Source organism: Mya arenaria, chromosome 12 (genome assembly GCF_026914265.1).
Source record: "Mya arenaria isolate MELC-2E11 chromosome 12, ASM2691426v1".
Classification (NCBI taxonomy): domain Eukaryota; kingdom Metazoa; phylum Mollusca; class Bivalvia; order Myida; family Myidae; genus Mya; species Mya arenaria.
Window position 1 is genome coordinate 19746859 of NC_069133.1, and position 16676 is coordinate 19763534.

At 33.3% G+C, this 16676-nt stretch overlaps 1 protein-coding gene across 1 annotated transcript in view; it reads right to left on the reverse strand.

The window, feature by feature from the left end:
• Positions 1-2893: 2893 nt before the first annotated feature.
• Positions 2894-16676, reverse strand: part of LOC128211427 (uncharacterized) — a 112916-nt gene continuing 99133 nt past the window's right edge. The window contains exons 36-40 of the mRNA XM_052916206.1: positions 16011-16234; positions 14844-15000; positions 6779-6891; positions 5249-5463; positions 2894-4961 (exon numbers count right to left, since the gene is read on the reverse strand). Of these exons, the coding sequence (XP_052772166.1) occupies positions 4841-4961; positions 5249-5463; positions 6779-6891; positions 14844-15000; positions 16011-16234 (830 nt within the window). The 3' untranslated portion in view covers positions 2894-4840. The remainder of the gene's footprint in view (positions 4962-5248; positions 5464-6778; positions 6892-14843; positions 15001-16010; positions 16235-16676) is intronic.

Sequence of the window (16676 nt, forward strand, 5' to 3'; positions counted from 1 at the left end):
TGTTAAATGTAATAATGAATTGCATGAGACAATTGACACAGAGCACAGTCCAAAGCTAAAGCTTAACTAAGTTTGAAAAAAAAACTTTTCAAATTACAATTAATTAGAATAATAAGCATAGAAAGCGGATAACATAATGATTATGTGATAATCTGACTTTAAAACAATTTGTCTGTACAAGAGGTGTTAGTTATAATTCTGCATAAACTACATGTATTACAATTATACTATATACCGAGGGCTGAGCGCGAAACTGTTCCATCTGCATTTTTGTAAATTGTTCAGGAGAAGCTAAAAACTGTTTATTTTTCTTATAAAGGCTCTTGTTACTATATTCAGAAACTTAGTTCAAAATGATGTCAGAAATATAGGTATGACTCAGACTTTAACCAATGCCTTTTTAAAATATGTATTTATTACAATATGTTATTTAGAACAGTTTCGCGGTCAAAGTTGCCTAAAAACTAAACTCTTGTTTCACTGCGAAACCATTCTATATGACATTATATTTTTAAAAGTATGGTTTATATTGCAATTTTACTATTTAAATGATGGTTCATAACTTTATACACAAAATAGTTGTGAAAATACGTCACTTTTAGGAAAAAAGCAGCAAATAAATACTTTTTGAAATTAAAATTACTGCGAAACTGTCCTATTTGCCATTTTCGAATTGCGCTTCATATATCAGTTACCGAATGTTTTTACCAGATTAAATGACTAAAATTTAACAACTATGAACTGAAACCTTTTTTTAAATTGAAAACTGAAGGTAAAAGTTGAAACATAAGATCAATAATATTAATTAAGCATGATTTGCAGGGAAAAAATATGCCTTTCAAGAAACATTGTCCCTCAGTTGACTGAACAAATAATATAATATTATTGAAATGTTCCCAAGCAAGAAACATGTTTGATCATGAAAAAATGGTTGCATGATATCAATATCTATGATGTAAGTTTTTAAAGGAAACTCTGAACTATAAACCTTTTTATTGTGAAAAAAGCCTCTTTATGGGTATTTTTTACGATTGAGCTAAACATCTGTACAGTTGTACAAAACAGAACAAACCAAAAGTGTGACAACAATCAGTTAAAAAAGTGTGACAACATCAGTTAAAAAGACTACAAATATTTGTGTACTCGTTATATCTGCAATAATGACCAAATCACTGCAATGTAACATCAGTCAGAGTCTAGTGAATCGTGTGAAATTTTGTATGGATATCATGGACTCAATTAATATTTATTCACATAGTCTTCAGCGGATCATGAACAATCATATTGTTTTTGGTGGCCAGTAATAACTACCCTGTGTATCATTCAAATACTACAGTAAAATATCTCTACTAAACAATTTTAATAATAGTTAATGAAGTTAAAAACACTTATTTATTAGTGTTTGACAAGGATATCTCTTTACTAGCAAGCGTGAATGCAAAACATCTAGATATTAAAAAAACTGTATATATATGACGAATAAATGAACTACGGTAATTAAAATCTGGCGTTTATTTTCGTCAGATCAGTCTGTCAATCCATTTAATGGAGACATGAGCGTTAACACTAAGGCATACCAAGCATGATTGTGGTCACATATCTTTGTGCATTTGAAATGAATCTGCCTGGCAGAATCAGGACCTTTACCTCCCAATTCAACATATTTTATCATTTTTATAATTTATTATGAAATATGGGATCTTAATGGTTGTGACTCAGAGAGCTAGGCTAAAGTCTGATTAAAGATTAGAGTTATCAATTTGGTTTGTTATTAGTTATTTTAAATGCAAATATGGCATTTCTATATTAATTATTAAACTGAGGCTCATCCAGTTTTACGTGCATCATCCTGAATGTCTATTGACGAAGTATTTGATAGTGAACAGTCTGTTTCTGATATTAGCTGATTTTATACTTCAATTGTTGAAATTAAACAACTAATTCATTTTATTTCTTATAATGTATTATAATTACAAGGGTAATGGGTGCTGTAACTGTTTAGTAACATATTGTCAATTTTCGCACTCTCTAAATAGTCAATCAGAACAGCATTTTGAAATTTAACTTATGCTTGAAGATTGCTTAGTCATTTTTATTTACCCTTGATATGAATCTTAATGATTTATACAATAATACACTTCACCACACTTTTTGGGAATCAATTTAACCTTATAAACAATAACAAATAGTCAGTTTAATAAACAACTAGAATTAGTGGTTTGACAGGTAAGTAGTGTGTGTGTTGTATTGTAGGGGGGATGATGGAGGGGGCGATTCCGGTCGGCACCCCAAAGCCGTTTTTAATTAATTGTCTGAGTTAACTTTTAATGTCAATATTGCAGCAAAATGTACTAGTTCACACATAAAATAGTTGAAAATATAGCCAAATCCTTCATATCCTACTCATAAACATTGTTGTTATTTATCTGCATGCAACTTATTGCACGGTAAAAGCCTTGCCTACTGGAAACTGTTCTGATTATTGATTAGACAAAAACAAAGAAACGCCTTTCATATGTGGCAAAAAAAGAATTCACTCTGAATAAGAATAAGAATGTTGCTGGTAATAGTTTGCACATTAGGCCACAACTATAGAATTGCAGTTGCGGTGTTACAAAACTGGGCATTTTTGTTGCCTTATTTGAAAATATTAAGTTTAAATCTTCAAACATATTCATGAATACTTTTGTCGCCATTTAAGTCCCTTTGAAATTGTATGAATTTTTTTCTGGTAACTTGAGGTAAAAACAGAAGTAAAATCAAGTGAAAAGATAAAACTTAAAATTGGTTGTCACAAAGTTGATAGTTAATATCTAGAATGAATTAAATTTCTGTTGAATGATTTAAAATGTGTGGTCTGTAGAACATTTTTAATGTGGGAGTTAACATAGGTAAAATAATAAGTCATCCATTATACTTAAAGATACACTCTTACTCCCAAATAAGATTAACCATAATTAATACAATTGTTATAATATACTAAAAAGGATGAATAAATGTCTAAAACAATGTTTCTTATGAAGGATGCTGGGTTGAATTTAAAAGAAAGGTGCAGAAAACACGGTATTTCTACCTAATGAGAAGATCACAGTAAATCTTTTTGCACTCACCAATCATTTAATATTTTTCAGCTATTAAATACACAGTTACAATCTTGTTATCAGTTTTTAATAGTTTTCATATATGCATTATTTAGTAAGTAGTTAAAGGTTTATCACTCAAAATTTATGTTTGTTATACATGACTTTTTTGTGTATGTCTTATTAATTGAATTTTGAATATGAGTGTCACTTTAAATGATATTAGATAAATAAAGGTTTATCAAAATAGTAATAATAAGAATATTTTTTTATTGTTTTTTCAAACTATATAATATCCAAACTTTTATTAACATAAACATATCAATTTACATCACATCATGCAGATATGATCATAATGACATTTCATCTTTTTATTTTTTGAATATTTTCTAATTTCAATTGATTTAATGATCATATAGTAACTATATATTTATACTCTAATGATATAAATATCATTATTGATAAAAAATGTGCCAAATATTGAGAAATGTGCTGCACTTAGTATAGTTTCGCAGTAAAAGTTAATTCTTATTAAAGATAAAAATACTGCGAAACTGTACCATTTGAAACACAGAAGAAGTATTTTGATAAAAATGATATATCTTAGCCATATAAGTTTAGATCCACACTTTTTATTCATATAAATCTAAGAAATGAATGACAAAAAACACTTTTATTCAAATAGAACAATTTCCATTTGAAAAAATAATTTCAAATTGACTTCGAAACTGTCCTATTTGCTTGCATATTCACATGGAACAGTTTCGCGGGAAAATAAAATTGCTTTGCCAGATGGAACTAAAGGACTAATGTTGAATAAAATAAATATTTGTAGAGATATGAACTTAATATTTTTGTAGAATATGTATCACAGTATTATATATATATTTTTGCCAAAAAGTGGTTTTCTGAAAATATGTCAAATAGAACAGTTTCGCGATCAGCCCTCGATACACTTGACGAATTTTCGAACTACACCTTCAAATATTTGATTATATTATGCCTTTTTTCTTAAAAGTATACAATTGATCAAAAAGCAGAAAAAAACACAGAAAAGATATCAACTCATATGAGTCTTCATTAAACCATATTCTCAAAATAACACACAAGGCACATTCAACACAAAAAAAACGTTGCTGGAATAATTCGAAATCTGTCAATAGCTATCGTTGAATCTATTAGGAGCAATCCTCATTACTATGGCTTAAAATAGTGTTCAGTTATGCTTCTTGATCACCGGAGAAAATCTGGTAAGCGCCAAAACCCACGTGTGGTACTGTTGTTGTTCCATTTAAACATTGTTCTAAGTGCATTTTAGATTGACTGCATGTCCATAAGCTTTGCCATTAAATTACATAACTACGTTTTATATATGTGCTTGAATTTTAATGGCCGCCTATCAAAAACTGGCATATATACTTGCAAAAACGTAGTTCAATTACTCTTTAAAACATTTATTGTGTGTTCAGATATATGTTGCAATACGGCACAATGAAGTATGAAAGCTATCAACTTTCTTTACTAACAATGTTCGTTTGGCCTTGATCAGGATTTTTAAATTTAAGGTTTTAAGGCTTGTGCAGGTTGAATTTATTTTGCCAAAATAGTAAAACAAAATGTTGTCGAAATATGTGATTTTCATTTTCGAGAGAATTGACAGCTTTTCAGTGATTTCTTTCTATATTTATCCCTTTAAAATACTATTGTATTAAAATAGTAAATAGATATTATGTTTGGACAGTCTTATGTAGTCAATCGTCTCAGTTGGTATACACTACTCCTTCAAGTCTTGATACAGAATCAATGTCCTTTTCAGTAACGCCCTTTATTTCCAATTCTTCTTTTACCCGGTCCAGATACGTGTCATCAGGATAGCCAAATCTGCAAAATACATAAGTTTTTGTGTTTTACCATTTAATACAGTTCTAAAGACAACATGGCTCACCATATATAAATTACAATTTAGTCAAAATGCTACAAGACCGCATTGCATGTTTTAAATTATCGAATATCGATTGCATTCATTACATTACTTCTATTTTCAATCAACAATAGTATATAACATTCATATGGACATGTACAGGAACCAAAGGGTTTTCAATGGGTCCAAACTGACTGTGGGAGTAGACAATGAAATTGCCTATAACATTAAAGCATTATAGTTTTACTGTGTATAAGGCTTCGGGTCTGTCTTGTGATGTATATCATTCCAAGTTATCACTCCATCTCGACCCGTGGTCCGGGAATTCCCAATGGTGAAGACCAGCTTTCTTTTAAAAGCAACTTTCATCATTCGACATATGGTCTTCCCGGCAGCATTGTCAGGCAAATACCCAGTTCGCCTTATCCCCCTATAAGAGCTTCCAGGATTTGGGTGACCTTCCTGTAACGAGTTTGTTATGCGCAGCATAAATTAACGATACCCTAAGTAATGCATATCATGTTCATAGTTGTATGATTGTGCAGTTAAATAATAATTGCATGTAAACGGAGCAAGGCTTTCTTAACGCATACACTCTACATAATTTTAAGCCATAATGAATTTAGCATTATTTCAACAAACTCATGTTTATGAAAAAAGTATGGTAAACTAGCGCTTAATTGACATTTATGTATTTTTAGAGCACAATTAATATTGAGTAGAAACGGCACACTCAAGATCTGACACTATCCTCTGTCAAATATTTCATTTCTAGAAATCACCATCAGGATTGGTTTAACAAACTAATACCAAGTAAAGTTTCAAAACAATATAACTACTTTTCAAAACTTTCATTATATTTAATTAAATTGAATTAACATTAAATTAAAATTAAAATTAAAAATAAAATAACTTCTTTTCAAAACTTTCATTATATTTAATTAAATTGAATTAACATGAAATTAGAATTAAAATTAAAAATAAAATTATATCAAAATTAAAATAAATTAAATAAAATAGAATTAAAAATGTAATTAAAAAAAAATATAATAATTTCAATTGAATATTTTCAATATATACATATTTTTGCATCAGGAGTGATAATTAGCACAAACGTAAGTCTTCAGAGTTATTATCTAAACAATTGTTAACAATCAAGTTAGTTTAAGGGAACATACTTTGAAGATTTTTATCAAATACCATACAATTTTATTAAGCAAAATAGCATCAAAATAATAATAAAGAAAACTTGTGTGCAAACAATGAATAGTTTATATTGTTTAGTGTTTATCTCAAATCAATTCAATTAGAAATAACATCTTGATGAATATTAATAAAACAATAAAATATACAGGGACAAGCAAAGTAGGTTTCTTTTGTTTCATATGTGGAAATATTATTTATCTGTAATAGAATGCATATAAATATATCAAATATCCATGCGATCAATATGTTTCTTATGTATTGTTCTCCATGGCTTTAGCGTACGGGGTGTCATTTTGCCATAATGTTGCGCCTTCCTGGCATGCAAAAGGCCCAACATGAGCTTTACAAAATGTATGGTATAGAAATGGTTTCATAATGGCTTAAATAAGTTTAAGTCTGTCTGCATAGTCAATCTCAAACAAATACACATTGGATACTGTATTATATTTTGTTAAGTAGAGAAGGTAATTGATTGATGGCAGTTGTTATCACATTTAAGCATACATCAATTTGTAGTGAATATAAATTATGTTATTTATCATAAATATTCGTTCTGCAAACCGACACATACCTGTTGTTTCCCATCTGGGAATTCGTATCTCATCAAAATGCTTCCACAATTCCAATAACCATGGCAATTACCACTTTCTTTGGACACAATCATTTTACCGGTAGGTTGATTGCCTATATTTATACATAAGGTACATGTATAATTGACTGATTTGAAAAATATATACAGAAATACGTAAGTCCAACATATATGCTTCCAGCTTCAATAGGTTCGAAAACCTCTGCTGACAATTTACGTTTTTCTAGCTAATTATCTCCATACAACAAGAATATCGTTGAAAGCAATTCCCATACGCCCATATTCTATCAAAAGGCAGAAATTGTAATGCATTGAGCTGGAGGAAGCTGAACGGTTGTAGCAATAGAATACACAGTTGAAAAAATTCATAACATGCAAAGATACGTCATCAGTAGTAGAAGAATGTTGAATGATAGCCTGAATAAGGATCTCAAATCATTTTATAATGTCATTGCCATCTATCTGTATACAATGTTTTTCGAATTCCTAAAGAAGATTCCAAGAAATCTTGTTGTGGAAAAAAAATGTTTATTGGATATAACTAAATAAATTTGCAGGGTATAGTTAAAATTCTTCGATTCTTCCCTATCATTGCCATCTGTTTTTATGCCAAGTTCCATTTGAATCTCTCAAGCACATTCCAAGATATGGCTTGGACAAGCACTCATTATCAAAAAATATCGGGTAAAGGGCAGGTATTTAAGGTAAGATAACTAAAAACATATTCAGGGTAGGATTATGGTTCTGCACTTCACCTCAATTCATTGCCATCTATCTACACTTGGTGTTTTATTTCAATCCCTACAGTAGATTCCAAGTTATTTTCCAGACAAACTCCTGTTTTCAAAAACTATCAGATAAGAGAGGTGTAAGGGGGTAATAAAACACGCAGGGCATGATTATTGTTCTTGCGTACGGCAATTTCTCTTATGGCCATGTATCTATATTTCAAGTTTTATTTCAATCCCTTAAGTATATTCCAAGATATGGCTGGGGCAATTACCATTCATGTTATGGCTTCTTGTGCACTGCACTTCTTCTCAGTGCCATCTATCTGTATATGACAGTTTTATTTCAATCCCATCAGTATTTTAAAGTTATTTTCCAAACATGGTTGTGATGGACGGACGGACAACACAGCAACTGTACACGTTCCCTTATTGGGCATTTGCAACCCTCACCCCCCCCCCCCCACCCCAGTGTTACGTTAGATGAGAGCATGAATGTTACATGGCCCACTGACAGATTATTTGAATAAGCTTGAAATACCATCATATGAAAAATTCTATATATTATCTTAAATGTCATATTAAAAGAAATGCTATGAATACCAATGCTGTCTGAACTATTCATATGAGAGCATGCTGTATGTTGTCCGCTATGTAGTATATGAACAAGAGCTGACACAGAGACAGCGCGCTCGACTATTCCACCGCTTTTCGGTGTATGGATTGAAAAGTTTTGGCGAAACATGCATGGATCACTGTTAGATTATATTTAAATGCAATACATAATGTGCTGAGATATTTATATAAATTGAATGGAAAATATTTGAGGTGGTACGCAAACTTTAACGTAAATTCTAAGTCGAAAAAGGGGCATAATTTTGCAAAATGCTTGATAGAGTTACCTCCTCCTGTGTACAGGCTGGGGGGAATGATGGTGAACAAGCGTGCAAAGTTTCAAAGCCAGATGTCAATGGACTTTGAAAATATTTGAGGTGGTACACAAACTTTAACGTAAATTCTAAGTCGAAAAAGGGGAATAAATCTGTCAAAATGCTTGATAGAGTTACCTCCTCCTGTGTACAGGTTGGGGGCATGATGGTGAACAAGCGTGCCAAGTTTCAAAGCCATATGTCAATAGACTTAGAAAATATTTGAGATGGTATGCAAACTTTAACGTAAATTCTAAGTAGAACAAGAGCTGTCACAGTATGTGACGAATGCCCCCGAAATGTGACATTGACCTATGTCCAGGGTTTTTTCTGCCCATTTGGGGAAAAAGACCCTAGACATTTTGGGAAATTTTGTTTAGTGAAAATGCCGAAATTGGGAAATTTTACAGTTAAAAGAAAAAGTTGTCTAGTCTCCTACGAATTAGGAAATGATTTAATATTAGTTTACTTCCCTTTAAAAGACCCAAATGGCAGAAATATCAATCCTTGGGTGTTAATATCTATTACAATAAATCATGACAGATAATATTTCATACTGATCTCTGAATGTGATGCAAATCAATGATTTCTGATTTCAATTATCAAAAAAACTTTACATCACATAATTCATTAGGATGTTGGACAACCTACACTGTTATGTCCTTATATTCAGCATTCCATTGTGAATAAACACTAAGAGTATCTTTCATTTTAGAGGTAAGGACATGGGCCTTACAGCCCGGACACGACAACCTATACTCTATGTCCTTATATGCAGCACTAAATTGTGAATAAACACCTAAGTGTGACCTTGACCTTAGAGGTAGGGACACGGGTCTTGCACACGACACTTCGTCTTGGTATGTGGAACACATGTGTCAAGTTATTTTAAAATCTGTCCAAACAAGGGAAAGTTACAGCCCGGAAACGACAACCTGTACTCTATGTCTTTATATGCAGCACTTCATTGTGAATAAACACTAAGTGTGACCTTCACCTTAGAGGTAGGGACACGGGTCTTGCACGCGACACGTCGTCTTGGTATGTGGAATACATGAGGCAAGTTATTTTAAAATCTGTCCATACAAGGGAAAGTTACAGCCCGGACACGACAACCTATACTCTATGTCCTTATATGCAGCACTAAATTGTGAATAAACACCTAATTGTGACCTTGACCTTAGAGGTAGGGGCACGGGTCTTGCCCGCGACATGTCGTCTTGGTATGTGGAACACATGTGGCAAGTTATTTTAAAATCTGTCCATACAAGGGAAAGTTACAGCCCGGACACGACATCCTATACTCTATGTCCTTATATGCAGCACTCCATTGTGAATAAACACTAAGTGTGCCCTTGACCTTATAGAGGTAGGGACACGGGTCTTGCACACAACACTTCGTCTTGGTATGTGGAACACATGTGGCAAGTTATTTTAAAATCTGTCCAAACAAGGGAAAGTTACAGCCCGGAAACGACAACCTGTACTCTATGTCTTTATATGCAGCACTCCATTGTGAATAAACACTAATTGTGACCTTGACCTTAGAGGTAGGGACACAGGTATTGCACGCGACACATCGTCTTGGTATGTGGAACACATGAGGCAAGTTATTTTAAAATCTGTCCATACAAGGGAAAGTTACAGCCCGGACACGACAACCTATACTCTATGTCCTTATATGCAGCACTCCATTGTGAATAGACACCTAAGTGTGACCTTAACCATAGAGGTACGGACAAGTGTCTTGCACGCGACACATTGTCTTGGTATGTGGAACACATGTGGCAAGTTATTTTAAAATCTGTCCATACAAGGGGAAGTTACCGCCCGGACACGACAACCTATACTCTATGTCCTTATATGCAGCATTCCATTGTGAATAAACACTAAGTGTGCCCTTGACCTTATAGAGGTAGGGACACGGGTCTTGCACACAACACGTCGTCTTGGTATGTGGAACACATGTGGCAAGTTATTTTAAAATCTGTCCATACAAGGGAAAGTTACAGCCTGGACACGAGTTATCGGACACACAGACGGACAGAAGGACGGACGGACGGTGCGATTTTAATATGCCCACCTTTGGGGGCATAAAAATTAAATAATCCATAACTGAGTTTACATCGCCCTCATGCTATCCCACCCCAACAACACCTTTCTAATAACCAGGTTTCACTTTGGTTTAAAATATAAACATATGCCTGTCACAAGCAATATAAAGAGAGGGCCATGATGGCCCTAAATCACTCACCTGAATAAAAGAGTTTAACCTTTGTTATCAATATAGCTTATTATTTGTTCTCAAAGAATATTGAAAAACATACTGGTCAAACATGTTGCCTGGATAATCACTGACAGGACTTGTCACAGTTGCCTGCACACTGACAGGACTTGTCATAGTTTCCTGCACACTGACAGGACTTGTTGATTGACTGCACACTGACAGATTTTTGTTCAGTTGCCTGTACACTGACAGGACTTGATGATTGACTGCACACTGACAGATTTTGATTCTCATACCTGCACACTGACAGGACTTTGTTCAGTTGCCTGAACACTGACAGGACTTGATAATTGACTGCACACTGACAGCACTTGGTACAGATACCTGCACACTGACAGGACTTTTTTTAGTTGCCTGCACACTGACGACAGGACTTTGTTCAAATGCCTGCACACTGACAAAACTATGTTAAATTGCTTGCACACTGAAAGAACTTTTAGTATAGATACACAAACAACTGACAGAACTTAATTCAATTGCCTGCACACTGACAAAACTATGTTTAATTGCTTGCACACTGAAAAAACTTTTAGTATAGATACACAAACAACAAACAGTGCACCATCCAATAAAATCAATTAACTGCCTTAACCTATAAAAACCAAAAAGCAGATCACATTGAAATTATATTCTTGCTTCTTACATCAAGGACAACATCACCATCCTTCAAATATTAATACATGTAATCAAAAATTTCTATATAAGGCTTATTCAATATCCACACAGAAGGTAAGGTTGTAGCTTAGAATAATATACATTAAGTTAACAATAATATACATAAAGTTCAATTGAAATGTCTGGTTAATAAATTTATCATTAAATAAAAACGAAATATCTTCTAAAGCATAAAGTGTATTATAATTATTTTAAAATATGAACCTGAAAAAAGAACAATAATTACCTTAGAAGTGACTATGTTGAAGACTTAATAAAATTGAAAATCTATTCCCTTGTTACAAAAATTAGAAAGTAGTGGAATCTCCTACAAAAAGGGAGACTATAAAGCAAGACTTGCTGCCCTTGTTTTAAGACTAAACTGTACATAACTATCAAATTTTAACAAAATGTATTTATAATGAACTTGTAACCCACTCGGTGAGGCCAATTTTTCTCCAGGGGCATAATTTGAATAAACATGGTAGATAACCAATAGACAATGTTACACACCAATGATTTAAGCACTAGGCCTAATAGTATTTGCCAACAAGAGCGGTCACAGACAGCTATATCCCCCGCCTCATGGGGCATTTTTTGTAACGAAAGCCAATCAATGGTAAGGGTAGTTTCTCAGGAACATAAGAAATGCGTAAAATTAAGAAAGGGCAATAACTCTTTCAAATAAGGTCAAATTGCAAAAGCCTGACAATATGCGCTGCATCACTTTATAGTCATAAACGTAAGTGGAGTTGCGAAGAAACCAATTTTTAATGTAAAATAAGCAAAGGGCAATAACTCTTTCAAAAATGGTCAAATCAGGAATTAAGCCCGACAATATGCGCTGCTTCACTTTATGATCATCAATCAGTGAAAGTTTGGTAGAAATCGCATGAACAACGTATGAGCAGTTGCGAAGAAACTAATTTTAAATGTAAAATAAGCAAAGGGCAATAACTCTTTCAAAATAGTCGAATCGGGAAAGCCAGACAAAATGCGCTGCTTCACTTTATGATAACCAATCTGTGAAAGTTTGGTAGAAATCGCATGAAAAACGTAAGAGCAGTTGCGAAGAAACCAATTTTATATGTAAAATAAGCAAAGGGCAATTACTCTTTCAAAAATGGTCAAATCAGGAAAGCCCGACAAAATGCGCTGCTTCACTTTATGATCATCAATCTGTGAAAGTTTGGTAGAAATCGCATGAAAAACGTAAGAGGTGTTGTGAAGAAACCAATTTCAAATGTAAAATAAGAAAAGGGCAATAACTCTTTCAAAAATAGTCGAATCGGGAAAGCCCGAAAATATGCGCTGCTTCACTTCATGATAATCAATCTGTGAAAGTTTGGTAGAAATCGCATGGAAAACGTAAGAGGAGTTGCGAAGAAACCAATTTTAAATGTAAAATAAGCAAAGGGCAATAACTCTTTCAAAAATGGTCGAATCGGGAAAGCCCGACAATATGCGCTGCTTCACTTCATGATCATCAATCTGTGAAAGTTTGGTAGAAATCGCATGAGAAATGTAAGAGGAGATGCAAAGAAATGAATGTGGGCCGGACAGAAGCACACACACACACACGGAATCGCACCTACCATTATTATATTCCCTCGCCTTTTCAAGGCGGGGGATAAAAACAGTTTAGTAATTTTTCCTTTAGATTGCTATGGCAATAAGAGTTCTGCATGGAATTTATTTCTTTGAACAATTTTGAAAAAGAACCAAAAGGATCACTCCTATTTAGTTTCATCAAAACTGTCCAAGCGGTGTAGGAAAAAATGATGATTATAACCAATTGTTGAAACTTCTCCATTCGGTTGCCATGGCAACCAGAGTATTGCATGGAATTCTTTTCTTTAAACAATTTTGAAAAAGCACCAACCAAATATCATTCCTATGAAGTTCCATTAAAATTATCCAAGGGGTTTAGAAGAAGATGATGAGTATAACCAAATGTTGACACTTTTCCATTAGGTTGCCATGGCAACCAGAGTTTTGCATGGAATTCATTTCTTTGAACAATGTTGAAAAAGGACCAACCAAGGATCATTCCTATGAAGTTTCATTAAAATTGTCAAAGGGGTTTAGGAGATGATGATTATAACCAATTGTTGACGCCGCACGCCGGACGACAGAAGCCGGACATAGACCGATCAAAATAGCTTACATTGAGCACTTTGTGCTAAGGTGAGTTTAAAAGTAACAAGAGCTGACACAGAGACAGCGCGCTCGACTATTCCGCCGCTTTTCAATGTAAGGATTAAAATGTTTTGGCGAAACATGCATGGATCACTGTTAGATTAGATTTCAATGCAATACATGGTGTGCCGAGATATTAACATAAATGTGGTTACGTGCAAAATTTTAACGAGAATTTCTAAGTCTAATAATAAAGGGTCATTATTTGCAAAATAAAGTTATCTAACTTGATAATTCAATTAAGTTGGGTGGTTGAATAACATTGTATAAAGTCTCAATGCAATACATCAAATAGTTGTTGAGATATTATCCTATGTGTTCTAACATGCAAGACTGTAACCAGAATTTCTAAGTCGCATAATAAAGGGGCGAAAATTATATATTTGCATTATATATATATTATATTATTTGCATTAAATGCAAACTAGAGTTATCTAACTTGTTTAATTTTATAAGTTGGATGTTTGAGTACCATTGTATCAAGTTTCAATGCAATACCTCAAGTAGTTGCTGAGATATTAACCTATGTGTGCTTACACCCAAAACCTTAACCAGAATTTCTAAGTAGAATAATAAAAGCCTATTATTTGCATTATATTCAAATAATTGTTATCTAACCTCTAATTTAGTATGTAAGATAGTTGAGAATACATATCCAAAGTTTCAATGCAATAACTGATGTATTTACTGAGATAATGATTTAAAGGTGCTTACATGCAAAACCTTAACCAAGGTGTGACGCCAACGCCGCCAACGCCAGGGTGAGTAATATAGCTCTCCTTATTTTTCGATTAATCGAGCTAAAAATCCAATCTTGACCTTAAACTTTATGAAACCACGATGTATCAAGTATCAATGCAAACTTTAACCAAATTTCTTAAGTCAATGATTGGCCATAATTTGTATTATGGATAATAAAGAACTATGTGAACTCATAGTGTCATGGTCCTGAAAAACTGTGTGATGTATTTATAGTAAATTGAATGAAATGTATTGGAACTATAGGTGAACATGCCGACCTGCCCTTAAACTTGAACAGGACACAAATGTAGGGGCGAGTTGTAAACCCTCCTTATTATCAAATTGTTGAGCTAAATATCCATACACAACTGAATTTGACAGATCGATAACAAATTATTTTAAAAGATCAAATGGAAACTAAATCTAAGACATAAAAGAAATAATCCAGTTTAAAGAATTAGACATCAAGATTCACTGACACATAATAACATACAAATGGTAACTATTACCTTCTATAATGCCACAGACATGTCCACACATTGGACAGACCTTTTTAAACTCAAACTGCTTCAAAATGCATTCTTTGCAGAACATGTGTCCGCACTTGAGGGGATAAGGGTCTTTCACTGTATCCATACATATGACACAATCCTCATCTTCATTTTCCTGTTGGTGTTATATCATTATTAAAAAAAGTTATACAAGACTTACAGACTATGGCTAATAATGTAGACAGTGATTTAGTAAATTGACGTTGTAAGCGTCAAATGTAGTAATAACATTTAACATGGACAAGTATAAAAAACTTCACGTTGTACTACTTTTTGATCTACTATCTCCCTGGTCATTGGTGTACTGTTCTTTAACCAGAGATCCAAGGGCGTTTTAGATAACAATCAGACTACCGGTATACAAAGCTTGACATTGTCAACAATTCCGTCTCGTTACTGTTTGTGGAATTGCATATGTTGAATGAATTTGCCTGTGCAATTAACAAACCTCTGATTTCAAGCTATTTTAAGAGAGAAAAAATGTATCTTTCCATTTACGAATACAATTACTTGCAAGAAGTTCTTGTTCGGCTTTTTCTCATGATTGACAGTATTTTTTTCAAATTTAACTGGAGCCAGCGGCGCATGACGTGATTATAAAGGTCCAAGAATGATAGCTTGTTGGACACGGGTAACTATTTAAGCCAAGTAGTGTATTTATGATAGGCCGTGCTTATTGAATTATAATTAAAAAAAAATTGTCACTGTCAACAAACATGGTGGCTGAAAATGCCGGACGATTTTGACATTTTTTCTATGCGTCTTTTAACCCAAAACATAGATTAAAAGTTTTTTTCTCGGATTTTTCACAGATTTTTTTCCCTGCGTCTAATACCCCCTATCGTCTTATACCCAGTCATTTACGGTATACAAAATTGTATACAATGTAGATATCATAAAGTAAAGTGGGGATGATTCAGCAAATTTGAGCCTTGAAAGGACAGCACTATGTTTCTTGGATGGAAATTGTATTACGATGCCATAGACAAGTATAGATATACATTGATGTATGGGTGCAGCCCATCAAATGAATTATGCATTAACTTAGCTTCTCTTTTTCTGTTATTTCAATCATTCCAGTCACTTAAGATGACCAGGATGTTAGCTGTTATCATAACTATTTACCAGAGCACTTTGTGCAAAATCCTTGTTCAAATCTGTTTCATCATGGCTGTGTGAAGAAGTTTCACGAAGAGCATCTTCAAGAATTGCAGTCCTCGTTGCTTCAAACTCATCTATGTCATAGCAAACAACGACAACGTGAACTGCTTTACCTTTCAATTCTTTTCTACAAAAAGCATGAAAGCTTTTCCACAGTATGCTAGCACAAAAAGTAACATCATTGTCACCTGTAAACAAAAAGAAAAAATCACTTTGTCGAAAGCTAAACAAATAATTCCATTTTCATAACTATTCACAGTTATGAAGCTACACATGTAATGTATTAATTTAAACATTTTATTCATCAGAGGACATCGCAATGAATAGGAAAAATAGTCAAAATGCAACAAATTGTAAAACACTTTCGAAGACTCCTGTCTATCTCGTTCAATTTGAACTTGCACAAGAATGTTAAGAAACATGACCAAACAACAAACAACTTTCTTTTAATTCAAGCAATTATTGTGTTGTGTTTTAGAACATTTTGTTTTTCTCTGAACCTGACTGGTGCGTTGAATCTGACCAAAATTTTACAAAACCAATGGTCGAATGAGGGAAAATAAGAAATACAAGTTGTTTGATCGGAAACCGAAATATACTTGGATATTGAAACATGTTTTAAACGGATAT